This window comes from Copadichromis virginalis, linkage group LG20 (genome assembly GCF_057382275.1).
Source record: "Copadichromis virginalis isolate Kocher_CV1m ecotype Utaka linkage group LG20, C_Virginalis_male_GT1.1, whole genome shotgun sequence".
Classification (NCBI taxonomy): Eukaryota; Metazoa; Chordata; class Actinopteri; order Cichliformes; family Cichlidae; genus Copadichromis; species Copadichromis virginalis.
This window is the reverse complement of record NC_140637.1, coordinates 21127920-21141739: the sequence shown is the minus strand read 5'-3', so window position 1 is coordinate 21141739 and position 13820 is coordinate 21127920. Positions and strand designations below refer to the sequence as shown.

At 38.6% G+C, this 13820-nt stretch overlaps 2 protein-coding genes across 3 annotated transcripts in view; one reads left to right on the top strand and one right to left on the bottom strand.

Moving 5' to 3' along the window:
* Nucleotides 1-13820, top strand: part of iqsec1a (IQ motif and Sec7 domain ArfGEF 1a) — a 100475-nt gene that overhangs the window by 28309 nt on the left and 58346 nt on the right. The gene's annotated exons all lie outside the window — the stretch shown is intronic.
* LOC146684736 (E3 SUMO-protein ligase ZBED1-like) lies at nt 8136-9883 on the bottom strand. Its single transcript, XM_085444408.1, has 3 exons — nt 9427-9883; nt 8979-9129; nt 8136-8873 (listed from the first exon to the last, which is right to left on the bottom strand). Exons 1-3 carry the CDS (start codon nt 9729-9731, stop codon nt 8427-8429), a joined length of 903 nt encoding a protein of 300 aa, XP_085300534.1. The 5' UTR covers nt 9732-9883; the 3' UTR covers nt 8136-8426.

Genomic DNA, 13820 nt, shown 5'->3' with positions numbered 1-13820 from the left:
AGGGACGCTGGGTGTTTGAGGCTCTCATCGACTGGGTGACTCTTTTTTTTTTTTTTTTTGGAAGTACCGTATGTTTTTGTGGCACTAACAAAATGGAGAAGGTGAAATATTAATTACTATGGCATTTGTGGCCTGCTGTGCTATGCCCTGCAGATTATTTCATATTGTTTTAGTAATTCTAGACTTTGGAAACTAAGTTAAAAGACTTATTAGGGATTAATGGAACAAGTTTGGTGTCAAAGCTGTGTCATTCACAGAGCTCAGCTTGCTCCTCATCCTCCAGAGTTAGGGCAGTCTCTGGGGGCGGCCAATTACATTCAGAGCATGTAGAGTGTCTGCTATACTGCAACAGCATAAACACACTCCAGGCACTGACTTTAATTGTTGCTTCTGCTGTATACTTTTCTTTACTTCTCTTTACTTGTTTGCTCTGCTTTATTTACTATGTACTTGTTCTTTCTCTGTTCTCTTCTACATCAAAGCATTTACATGATCAAATACCATTTCATCACCATTAGAGCAAGGCAATCCATTAGCTTAGATGTGAAAAACACTTTTTCATGCATAAACATGTCTGTTTGAGTCAATAATGGACATCTGATTATTATGTTTTTTTTCACTAAATCTGGTGATATTATGAGACTGTACAGATCAGACCAGACCAGTGCAACAACAATAAGCCTAGAAAAAGTTCACTTTCATACCGCCAGTGTGGAAAAGTAATCTCCTTCAAATGTTTGGAGCACAAAAAACTGGTCCCAGCAGGTTTTGTCAGTGCATGATTTGTTTTCTTTAATGTAGACAACAGAATGGAAATATTGTCGATTTTTCTCATTCAGAAACTGTCAAAACATCCAGAAACTACAGAGAATCACAGGCAGTAAGAGATATCACTTACAGTCTGCCCCATACATTTTGGAAAAATGACACAAATGTTGTTCAATCTTGACTACTTGATTTAAAATCTATGGTGGTAGTGTACAATGAAGTGCAGACTTTTAGCTTTAATCCAAGGGGTATAGTAAAGTTATCGCATTAATTCTTTAGGAATTAAAAACATTTTTATGCATAGCCCCTCAAAAGTAATTAAACATACTAAGATGAATATAAGGATCTAAGTCCTTTGCCACAGATGAGTCCTGAAATCTAGAATCCATGGACATCATCAAATCCTGTTTTTCCCCCAGCTTTCCTGGCCCTTTACTGCAGCTGCCTTCAGTTGCTTCTTGTTTGTGCGTCATTCTGCATTCAGTTTTGTATTTAATAACTGAAAAACAAATATGTTTAGCTGAGATCAGTTAATTGAGTTTCTAAGTTATTGGAAGGACATCGTGTGAGCTCCTGAGGCAGGTAGTTCCAAAGCTGAGGGTCCCTGATGGCAAAAGCAAAGTCGCCTTTAGATTTAAGCCTTGATATTTGGAACTGCCAGGAGGACCCCATCTAGAGGTTGAATTCGCTCATACAGGGTCAACATTGTTCCTGTGTATCTAAGGGGCCAGACTCAAACTTGCTTTAAAAGTGAAAATTTTAAAATGATATCTGAAACGTACTGGTAGCCAGTCGAGAGGAACCAGCATTTTGGTGATGGGATTCTGCCCGCTTAAACCAGTAAGAAAAACTGTGAACATTTTGCTACTCTTGGTGGTGGTCTTTAGCACCTTGGACAGGAAAATGTGTCAGCATAAGCTCCAAGCATTCACACGTAAATCACCCAGCTGAAACACTGAAATGTTACTGGTGTGATGATGGCAATGTAATAGCATATGTGAACCACAACAAAGAAGATGGATTGCCTGACTTCTATCAGGACGCACACATCATTTTCCTCAAGATATATAATTCTTTTTCCATTCTTGACTTGCTTTAAAGTGCAGTAAATCAGGAGCTAGCGACAAATCAGAGTCTGTAGACCAAAGTGGAACAGAGAGAAGAGGAAACATAACTACATTTAAAAAAAAAACAAAAAAAAAAAAAAAAACAACGTTATTTTAAAGGGGTGAATTCACAAAAAGAAAATGGATGACTTCCATATTAATTATAAATTATACTGTTTTGTTATCTACAAAATGTTTTTACTTCTACATATAGAAGTGAAAGTACTGTACTTACACTTGATAACAGGCTTTAATAACCTAAGAACTGAAACTATAAAGAGATTAGGTTAAAGTTTCCCAGCAACCATGGTAAAAAAAATGACATTTGGTTTATCGGAGCGATCGTGGCTCAAAAGTTGGGAGTTCGCCTTGTAATTGGAAGGTTGCCGGTTCGAGCCTCGGCTTGGACAGTCTCTGTCGTTGTGTCCTTGAGCAAGACACTTCACCCGTTGCCTACTGGTGGTGGTCAGAGGGCCCGGTGGCGCCAGTGTCCGGCAGCCTCGCCTCTGTCAGTGCGCCCCAGGGTGGCTGTGGCTACAATGTAGCTTGCATCACCAGTGTGTGAATTTTACCTGTACGGCATCCCGCTGAGTGTATCGCTTGCTCCTAGCTCTGGAATGACCTGCTAGAGGAAATTAAGTCGAGTCAGTCTTTCTTTGAGTCTTAAAACACATTTTTATGACAATGCTTTCCCTTTGAGTTTTTCACTTGCTTTGAATAGTCTACTTCCTCAGTACATTACTCAGTACAACTTATTGGAATTGATGTTGGCTTTATTTAAAATGGCCAATAAATGAAATGTAAAAAAAAACAAAAAAAAATGTTGACAACACACAAATAAAACAACCAGCTGATCCGAGCACAATCGGGCAGAGAATAATAGAGTAATCTGTGACTTGTTGTTGTATTATAAGAAAGAAAGAACACATAAATAACTGTTCACTTTTTATTTTGTGTGACTGAAGGAAAAAAGTATTTGCCAGTATATCAGATTTTTACATCACCAAATATCTGTGTCCACATTGGTCTTAAACGTCAGTGGAGCTCTAGTTTGTTTTTATTTTGTTCAGTCTTGGTTTTATTGTATTGCTCCTGTGTAGCATCTCGCAACATGATTTTTAAGTGCTGCTTTAAATAACTAGTTGTTATTATTAGTGAGCGATATACTGAAACTCAAAATACAGCCAAATATTTAGCTTTCAGTCTCATCATTTGCCATCTCCGCCTCTGTAACGATTTCTCCCACTTCTGTCTCTTCTGTGGCTCTGGTTTCATTTGTAAAGACTAGTGGCTGTTTCATTTCTACTCCTCTCCCATGACTGTTGAGCGTAGAGTGGGAGAGGTGAAAACAGGAAGTGTGTTTATGTCAGACTAAGAAAGCGAAACTGGAGCATACAGCCAGTCCAATAGGGATGCAGGATCTCAGCTTATTGTGAGAAAGGATCATTGCTCTATACGGTTTACTGAGGGAAAAGAATCCAAATTCATCTGCAGGCATGTGATGGAAACTTGAAATAAAATGGTACAAAAGCAGCATATTATATTTTATAATATAGGAATATAGACAACCACATGAAATGAAGGGTAAAAAAACACATTTTCTTCCTCAGTATCTGTAAATTACATGAACAGAAAGCATGTTTTAACTGATTTTGGGTGCTGCATGTATTCATTGCCTGCAGCTGCCTTCTAGTTCAGTCCCGTCCAGATTTAAGACTTCTTCTGCACCCATCAAGCTCAGCCCAAGGCTGAATGAATGCTTTTAACTACCCAAGATGCTTTCCCTCTCTTCCCTCTCACGCTTTCCTCACTTCACGCCTCTCTTTTAATCCCCCCCCCCCCTTTTTTTTCTCCAGATATTCTCTTTGTTCTTTCACTCAATCAAATATAAATAAATAAATAAATAAATATCATCTGCTGGTCTGTAATCTTTCACCTCCTTTGACTCTGTGGTACGTATCTGTGTCTCCCTTTTTCTCTCATCAATTAAAACAACCCATCTGACTTGATTAATAGCTAAGGGGCAGAAGTAAAAGTGGGATGGTGAAGTGTAACTCTTTCTGAAGTGTTTACACCCCTCTCTTAAGGCTCCAGTAGGTTGTAAACTTGCTGTTACTGGACTGGTCCATTTATTTGAATTTGATGTTTGTATTATCTGGCATTTGACTTTTAGAAAACACCTAAACTTGGATCTCCACTAGTACATATTTAATTCCGGGGTTTTATGTTTTTAATTATAATTATAAAGTTAAATGGCTATTTCATAACAGGACCTGTGATTACGTTCACTGCAGAGCTCATTGATTCCTGCAAATTGGCCTTTCTTCCTGGGATCGCAGACCCCCACCCTAACCTTCTGCTGATGCAGCCAATGTCTTATTTGCTGATGGCTGGAGGCAGAAAGGCAGCCCGGGAGACTGTGATCTAGCTGCAGGGGTGAATATAGTGCAAAGCGACACATACACAGAAAAATGACAATATGTAGGTTCATGAACCCTGCATCATGACTGTTATTGCAGGTATTTCATTGCAGCATTCCCCTTCTGTAAGGCCTTGACAGTATCCGTGGTCATTTGGAAAGGAGTTTAACGATGCACTAAACATTTATTGTATGTGGCTGCAAACAGTCCCGGATAAATGAATGAGCAGTTGTGTCCAAGAGTTAGTGCTGGTTTTTAAAAAGAAAAGGAAGAAAAAAAAAGAAAAGAGCAATTAAAGTGCCTTCCGCCCTCCATAAAATTCAGACTGTTATTTAATGCTTTCTTTTTTGGTTCTTTTTCTTTACTGCCGTCAATATTGAAAAGGTTTGATTCCACCAGATGGGAAATTACATCTGTGCAATGATTTAATAGGCCTGTGAAATAGAAGGCCCACTACCTTAATGTGTCTGAACTCTTGAGAAAACTCTTTGAAGTTCCCAGCTTCTGTTTCGTCATCACATTCTCTTAAGAGTTAATTACAGGCTCCACGCTGCGCTCTGAAGCTGCATAGCTGGGAACACACAGTTTTGATTTAGAAGTAAACGCAGGCCATTTGGTTCGTAATAAGTTGCTTTGACTCTAAGTAGCAGAGCAGAATTTGATGCTTTTTGTTGTGCCATGTGCCTTTCACTTGACTCAGTTTTGCAGTTAATGCTTTTGGGCAAGATGCACGCATGTGTGGTTGATCTGCGTATGTGTGCTGTCACTTTCACATGCAGACAGCCATGCCGCACATAAACAGTTTTCAAAGATTGCGATGCTGTGCTATAAAGCCTGGCAAGCTGTCAGTTGTGATGTTATGGCTATGTTTTCACTCTAACTCATTCATAATGGGGAGCATTTATGATTTTTCTTATTTTCTGTCATATATATGGTTACATTCACCTAACAGTGAAAGATTGTACATTTAGTCCCAGGAGGACAGACAGAAAAGAAAATCTGTCAAATCAAACATTCAAATCTATCTACTGTGGTGACTCCATGTGGAGCATCTGAAAGTAGATTGTAGACAATGACACTTCAGTTCAATTAAAAACTGTCCAAAGAATTATGCAGATCTGGAAAGACTGTGGCGAACCATCACCTTCGAGGAAGAAATGGGTTGGGAAAAAACTTGTATAATCATGATTGGCATTTTCTCAAATATTTGGTAAAATCAAATCACAAAAAATCCACAGTAGAACTCACTGCCATGTTTAATAGTGAAAGTGAGGATATTTCCATGCATACAATGTAAAGAGACCTTAGGGTATTGGGACTAAAGAGCTGAAGTAATCCACTCATCAGTGATCATAGAGATTGGACTCAGGAGTAGAGGAAAAAGGTCACGTGGTCTAATGAGTCCTGTTCTAGAGTGATGGGTGCAGCAGACAAAGTGATGCGCCCATCATACCTGGCGCCTGCCGTGAAAGCCTGTGGGGCCGCTATTATGATCTGGGGTTTCTTCAGTTCAGTAACATTATGTGTCAAAAAATTAGGTCAGCTGACTACCTGAATATACTGAATGACCAGGTTTTTCCATCAGTGGAGTTTTCTTTTTCCATGCCACAGGCATATTGCAAGATGACATTCCCATGATTCATCAGGCTCAAATTGTGAAAGAGTGGTTCAGGGAACATGAGATATGATTTCAAATGTGGAACGAAAACCACAGGATCCGGACCTTAACCCTAGTGAGAATCTGTAGGATGTGCAGGAGAGGATTTTTTTGTTGTGGGCCGTAGTTTGCCTGGCAGTGTGTATTGTGGGTTTTTGTTTTGTTTTCTTTTTCTTTTTCTTCTTTTGCTTTTCTTTTTTTTAATTTATTGACAATTGCCCATAACGTGTGGACTTAACTCTGTTTAAAAATGGTGGATGCTCATATTAGACGTTAACAAAACTTTGAGTAGTGGTGAGCACTATAGTCTCACTCTCTCACTGTTGTCTTTTACTTGTGGCGTATAGCATGTGTGGGGGGAAAAGGTGTCTTAACACCTTATAAATAAGGTTTATTTTAAATATTATCACACAAAGCTTCTCTTGTAGAGTTCCCCATCAAGAATTACAGATGATTTATACATATCACCCGCACAGCAATAAAACTTGCCTTATACTGTGTAGATGCTTATACTGCTCTGTGACTAAAACAGCTCTGACACTGGGGGGGGAATTAGAAAAGGACGTCTGGGGGTGCCCTGTGGTGTTTAGGTGGGCGCTAAGTTAGTAACAGCTAACAGCATCTTAAAGGTCACAAATGTTGTTCATTTCACCTTTCAGTGGTTTTAATGTTGCAGCAAATTCAATTCAATAATCTATACAGGACTGCTAAAAGTTGTATAAAAAGACCCCAGAAAACTTGTAAGTTCTTTTTGTTTGTTCTTTTTGTTGTTGTTTTAAAATTAAACTCATTTTCAATCAGTTAAATTATATAAAATAGCTGACTGAAAATTTGAGAGTTTTGAGAAAGAAATAACATTTAAAGTAATTCATTCATTGTTGATTATTTTCTGCCTATTCCTTGGAAACTGAGCGTGTTTCTTTTATTTGGGAAGATGCTGAGCATTTTTGAAATGGTTCATGGAAATGGTAAATGTGACATGTATTTCATTTCATTTCATAAGAATTTTAAGGGTTAAATTGATTACAAAACAAAATCAGTTCTAAACATGTTACATTATTAAGTATCTGTTGGCATAGTAGCTTTTTAAAAAGATATTGCCTAACATTTTGTGTTTGTTGTGCAGTTTCTATTTGGTCTGTTTCCAAGGGTAAGACCTGCCATTGGATGCACTATTACCTTGACAGTCATAATAACCACGCTGCAATTAAAAATTAAGACATTATTAAAATGAGCACACATTCTGCTTACAGTCGTAGCCTTAAAACCTTCAATCTTGAATCATTTATCAGCCAGAAAACCTAATAATAGTTTAATAATTTGCCATGGCGTGATTTGCGATATGACATACTGCTCTTGTTTAAAAAAATAAATAAAATAAAAATAATTTTGTGTTTTCAGCAGATGAGAAAATAATTTTGAAAGTACAACATGTGTCTGCACAGGAAAGTGGTTTAATTAGAATAAAATGTATTTGTGTGCTCCCCTTCAGAAAGGCAGGAGTTTGCAATTCTTCATGCATGACTGAAATCCGATGTGTCTGTTATAAATGCATCCCGTCAGCAGTAATGAAAAGTCACCCAGATGTGTGGCGACAGGGCACAGGTGTTACATTTCAAGACAAAATCATGTGTGACACAAGTATGATTTGGAGAGCCTTTAGGTGATACATGTGCAAGCACTGCACCTCCAGCTAGAAGAAAAAACATGTCAGAGCATCCTTTTTTCCTCAACCAGTGCTTTTCTTTCACTGTATTACCCACTGCCACTTTCCGTGTTAAATTAGATATAGTGAGAGATTAGTGCTACTGTGCGACTGCCTCAAAGAGCTTATCCTTTCATTAGTTCCGTGCAACATTAATATCAGGCAAAAGAGACTGGGAGTGTTTCAGATTAGGGCTGGGAATCGTCACTGATTTCTAGAATCGATTCGATTCCGATTCACAAGGTCCCGAATCGATTCGATCCACGATTCGATTCGATTTTGAATCAGTCCAAAATATTATTATATGAACCATAATATATATAAAATTATGATAATTCACCTTGTATATGTACTGTCAAAAGAACCCTCTAAGCCTTGTGAATGAATTACATAAATTTCAAAATTAAGAACAGATACTAAAGCAGTTAAATAATGTAATTTTTAATTAACATTAGTATATATATTTTTCATACATACATTTCAAGTGGATCAGGGATCCAGTGCAAATAGAACACATCTTTTGTAAACATCAGTAAAACCTCAGAGAAATAGTTTTGCTGTTAGTGTCTCACACAGCTTTTCTGAAATCCACTATTGTGTTTTGGAGACACACAGTATAACACAGCATGTACAAGTGAACTGACAGAAACTGACCGATCAGAAAATGAAAAACTGCCTTTTAAAATACTTCAAAAAATGAAAACATATTGAACAGTATTGTAAAACCTCTGTGAAACTAATGCAATTTAGCCTTATTTATAACTACCCTCTCACTTCTTTGAGACTGTAAGGTTTTTCTGCAAGAAGAGAAGCTGGTCTACATGTTGTGGAGTCAGGCAGCTCCTTTGTGCGGTAACAATGTCACCAGCAGTTGAAAACACTCGTTCAGAAGGAACACTGGTCCCAGGTATGGAAAGATACTGCTTTGCTTGTAGAGCCAAGAGAGGATACTCCCTTTCATGGTCCCTCCACCAGATCAAAGGATCCTCAGAAAGTGCAACAGGCTCAACGTCCCTGTATCGATTCACTTCTTCCTTTGCCTTCTGAGTTGGTGTTTTCTGTGGTGCTGTGGTTTTTGTTGAGTAGGCTGGCCCAAGGAGAAAAATTAATGCAGAGTCCTTTGACCTCTTAATTGGAGGGGCATAATCCACTTCATCAACACCACCAAGAGAGATGTCAGGGACAGTTTCCTCAGATGTGTCACCATCAGACTGTCGCTGTAGAAAAATGAAAACTTAATTAATAAAGAAATTACTATTTATATTCTAACTCGAGTAGTGCAAAAAAACCAATAATTTTTTGTTTTTGTTTCTGTAACTCACAATAGCTGTGTCCACGTTCTCCAAACCTGCTGCTTCCAACACCAACTGAGAGAATGTGTTGTTACAGGTCTCTTTGGACAAGAATGGCAGGGCCTTAAAGCGAGGATCTAATGCTGATGCAATGTAGAGCTTGTCCTTTAGGGCCACATATCTTGAAAAGAGATTTTGCACATTTAACTCAGTTTATTATGTTGGATATACATGTGCATGGTTACATACACTCATGCAAGATCAGAAACATTAATATACGACTTTGTTTCCATAATTTATATATAAACATCTATAGATAGATAGATATAAAATCAAAAGGCCTATTACTAGACAAGAGGGCTTAACTAACATTTTTATAATATATAGATTTTTTCACTATAATAAGAATTTTCATGTAATACATGCATCCATACAGTTACACTCATTCATGGCATATACACACAATTCATAAACATACCTTGACTTCAAGTTGTCGTATACAGCAGTCTTGAGGTCTTTAATCAGTGAGGAGTCATGAGAGACACTGATCATCTTCTCCAGCAGCTGTGCATGCAGAGGTGCAATGATGGAAAGGGTCGGGGACTTTTCTTCAGACATAACCAGTGTGGCTGCTTTCAGCGGCTTCAAAGCTTTCACTATATCTTCTCCATCAGTTATGTCAGCCTCTGTAAGACTACAGAGATTACTGTCACTTCTCCTCACTTCAGGTGAGAGTAGAGCTGCAGAGATTGCTGGTTGTTGCTCTAGGAAGCGTTCCAGCATCTCCAATGTGCTGTTCCATCTGGTCACCCCATCAGTCACCAGCTTATGGGCAGGTAGATTCAGTATCTTTTGCTTCTCTTTAAGCTTGCGACTTGCAACAGTGCTGCGATGAAAAAAGGATGCTATGCGTCTCACTCGGCCAAGCAGCTGAGCAACAGCTGCTAAATTGAGTGTGTGGGCAAAACAACCAATGTGCAACCAGCCCGTTATTTCTACAGCTCGCACCATATTTGCAGCATTGTCAGTTACGATGACTGGATTTTTGTTTGTAAGCTCCCATTCTTCGATTGCTTTGAACATAATTTCAGATAAATTAGCTGCTGTGTGGCTTGCTTCGGTGGTTCTTGTCTGTAAGACATGAGACACGAGTCTCCACTCCTGGTCGATATGGTGTGAGGTGATAGTCAGGTAGTTATCTGTTGCTCTGGATGTCCAGCTGTCACAGGTTATAGCGACTCTCTCTGCTGACTTGAGTGAGGCTGTAACATCGTGTTTCACTTTTTCATACATGTTTGGGATTACCACTTCACTCAAATGTTTGCGTGATGGTAAAACATAGCGTGGTTCTAGCGTATTAATGAGGTTTTGGAAGCCATCATTTTCAACAACGCTGTACGGACGTATATCTTTACATATGAAAGTTGCCACAGACTGGGTTATTTTTTGGGCACGTGGAGAAGTGGATGCCAACTTCATTGCAAATGCCTTTTCGAGTGAGCGTTGCTTGGTGTCGGCCGTTTTTGCTAGCGGGATATCTGGATGATGCCTCGTTAAATGATTTCTGAGATTTGTGGTATTTCCACAGTGCTTTACCTCCATTTTGCACATCTTACATACGGCTTTGCTTTTGTCCGGCTCTTCACTGTCTTCACAGTTCTTAAATCCAAAGTGTTGCCAGACATCTGCCTTTAGGCTCGGTGGCACATTCCCGGGAGTAGCCATGATGGTTCATGCGTCCAGGTCACTTAACTCTCGCGTGACTTCCTCATGTTAACCGCTTGCAAGTTTCATACGCGGCAAACTACATATGTATAAAAAAAAATCGATTTCCGGATTTAATGAATCGATATCGTTTTATTCCAGTTAGAATCGATTTTAATCGATGAATCGATTTTTTTAAACCCACCCCTATTTCAGATCTATCTCTCAGTTTGATACAAGGCATTTGCAATTCCAAAGCCCCACATCAGCGCCCGGATCGAGCTGGGGGAAGAGCTCACAGGGATGAGGTGAAGGAGCAAGGAGTAGCTTATCCAGGAAATAAAACTGAAACATTTGTTCTCTTCTGCTTTTTCAGCTCTGCCACTCAAGAGCAGGGATTTGTCTGTGCATGTGAAACAAGATATTAAAGTATTGCTGCTGCTGGATGAATGATCTGTTTGTGTGGGGGTGAAATTTCCTGCAAGCGAGGAGATGAATGACAAACTGTACATTACAATTATGACGATAATACATACTGTATCGCTCTGTTTTTAACCTTAGTTAAAATTTGCATGTATCTGGATTGTTTTCTTTCCTACTTGTTTTTACTATGCGAGTCAAGCAGTGCTGTAATTGGTGGAAATTGAGGCTTGAGCAAGAAAAGTGGATTTAGATCTCGCAATTTGTGACCTTACAGTAAGACAAACTTCTAATTAAACAGGATTTTTATCACCAAATGCAGTAATTGCATACTGTGTACTGTACTGTATACAAACATGGAACCATGCAGTACATATTATCAAAAGTAAGTGAGCTTTACAGAAAAAAGTAATAGCATTATGCTACTTTTCATATTAACGTTTTTAAATGAAAAGAAGACTCAGATGAACGCTTCAGTTATACTGTGGAGGCTATTTCGCTGCAGTGGTTTGGATCTACCTGTTCCTTAGAGAAAAGGATCAGTGCTAATAATTACAAAGTCATGGTCTCCTCCAGGAGGACAATGCTCCATCTGAGTATGAACATGATGTAAATCATATGCTGCGGCCTTCACAGTCAACAGACTTTAACCGAGCTGATACCTGTTCTGTCTGTACACACAGACATAGTCCAACAGTTTATTTTTCCTTTCGTTTGTGTGATAAGCTTATAACTATGGATGTTCCTGGCAACTAATAACAGAAAATCTAAGAAAATATTAAATGCATGGAAGTTAAACATTGGCCAAAGAAATATTTTTTTGGTTGGTTGATGATGCTGCAAATGCACACATTAATTTCCAATTTGGCTAATCTTATCAGTGCTAGCAGTTAGAGCAGGGCGATATGGCCAAAAATATTTATCACGATATATATTTGAAAATTTGCGATAACGATATAACCGACGATATAATTGATGCGAGACAAAATACAACTCCACAACATTACTAGCGCAAAAAGACAACCTTCCATTTATTTTCACTTAAACAAGAAGCTGGTTTTTATGTACATTAAAGCTTTATAAAAATTTAACAGTGCAAATGCAAATTCCTTGCTGAAAGTTTAACCAAAAGGCATTTCCAGTAGAAATGGGCTGACATATCCTGAGCATAACCATGTATAATATCCACTGAAGTTAAAAAGAGGTGCTTTGCAACATTAAACTGCAGTGTGCAGTACGTATTTTTCGGACCATAAGGTGCACGGGATTATAAGGCACATTAAGCGAAACAAAGCAGTCAGATAAATCAAACTTTATTAAACTCATTCTTCTTGCTTCCTCCACTTCTGTACCATTGATTCATTAATGTTGAATTCTCTGGCAGCTGCTCTATTCCCATGTTGCTGCAGTATATTAATGACTAACCTCGTATTGTGGATGGATTATCTCAGTTGTTCTCCTGACTGAAGTTTGGTCCGTTTACAGCATCCTGCCATGCGATTGCATTTGTTTCTAACCATGAGGAACCTTCACGTTAACTTTTATAAGTGGAAAAGTGTTAGTGTTCGTCCTCCAGCTTCACTGTTTATGTTATGCTAACATAGCTGTGTCGCTAGCGATCACGTAGCACATCATTATATACCAGCTAGCCCAACTTCAGTAACCCTACAAACATCACTGCTGTTTAGTTTCCTGTCTTCATTTATGTTGGAAGTGATAGCAGAGCTGTACGTTTGATTTTTTTCAGAAATCTCTCAGTCAGAACATGCTATATCATGCTTAGGTAACTAGCGAAACTAGCGAGCTAACTTCCGCTAGCTTCCTGCTAACTTCTAACTCCATTAAATGTAATACATTTTGTTTTCATGGATGCCTGGAAGTTAAACTTCATAGTTACACCTGGTAAAGCAGCAATGCTGATCGTTTTATTAAAGATGAAAGAATTTAGACAGTTTTTAACGCTCAGTGATGCTGCAGTGTTCGTTTGACATGAAGTATACGGAGTTTAGGACCCAGATTACTCCCAGATTTAAGAGCATCTTAGTCCGACAAATATGACAATAACGACGGCCGCTTGCATGTTCTGCAAAGAAATGTGCTTTGTCGTGTATCTGACGGACAAACACCAAACCAGTTCCACATCACTGAAGTTGCACCATTTTTACAAACCAATTCTGGTTCATTTGTTTCACTCAACAATCGGCCATGTGCTATGAAAACAAAGGCACTGCGCATGCACGTTTTACTCATATTCTATCGCGATATTTCATTTTCCTATCATTGCCTAACATTATACCGGTATTACCGTGAACGGTATAATATGGCCCAGCCCTACTAGCAGTGGTAGCTTAGGTTTCCTCCATTCTAGTGTCTATAACTCAGTGTAGAAAGTGGTCAGCTGCTTGGTTATATTACATTATTTGTTTTCTGATGCGGCTAAAGTAGAGCGCAGCCACGCTGGTTCCTTCTTGCTCATTTACAACTTCTATTCACAGAGAGAACGAACAACAGCAGGGCACAGTTGTTTGTTCATGGGTGGTGACCGGTCATGCCATATGCTTTTTGAACTGGCAACTTTAATTGCACATTAATAAATAAAAAAACAAACATGTTTAACTGACTTATATTTTTGGCATCAACTCATTTGTCTGGTCACCTCTCCAAAATTTGATTATAAAACATAAAGAAATTCAGCCCCAAAGTTGTTAAATTTGTGCTTATTTATAGTGAGCACCTAGAACAGTATAA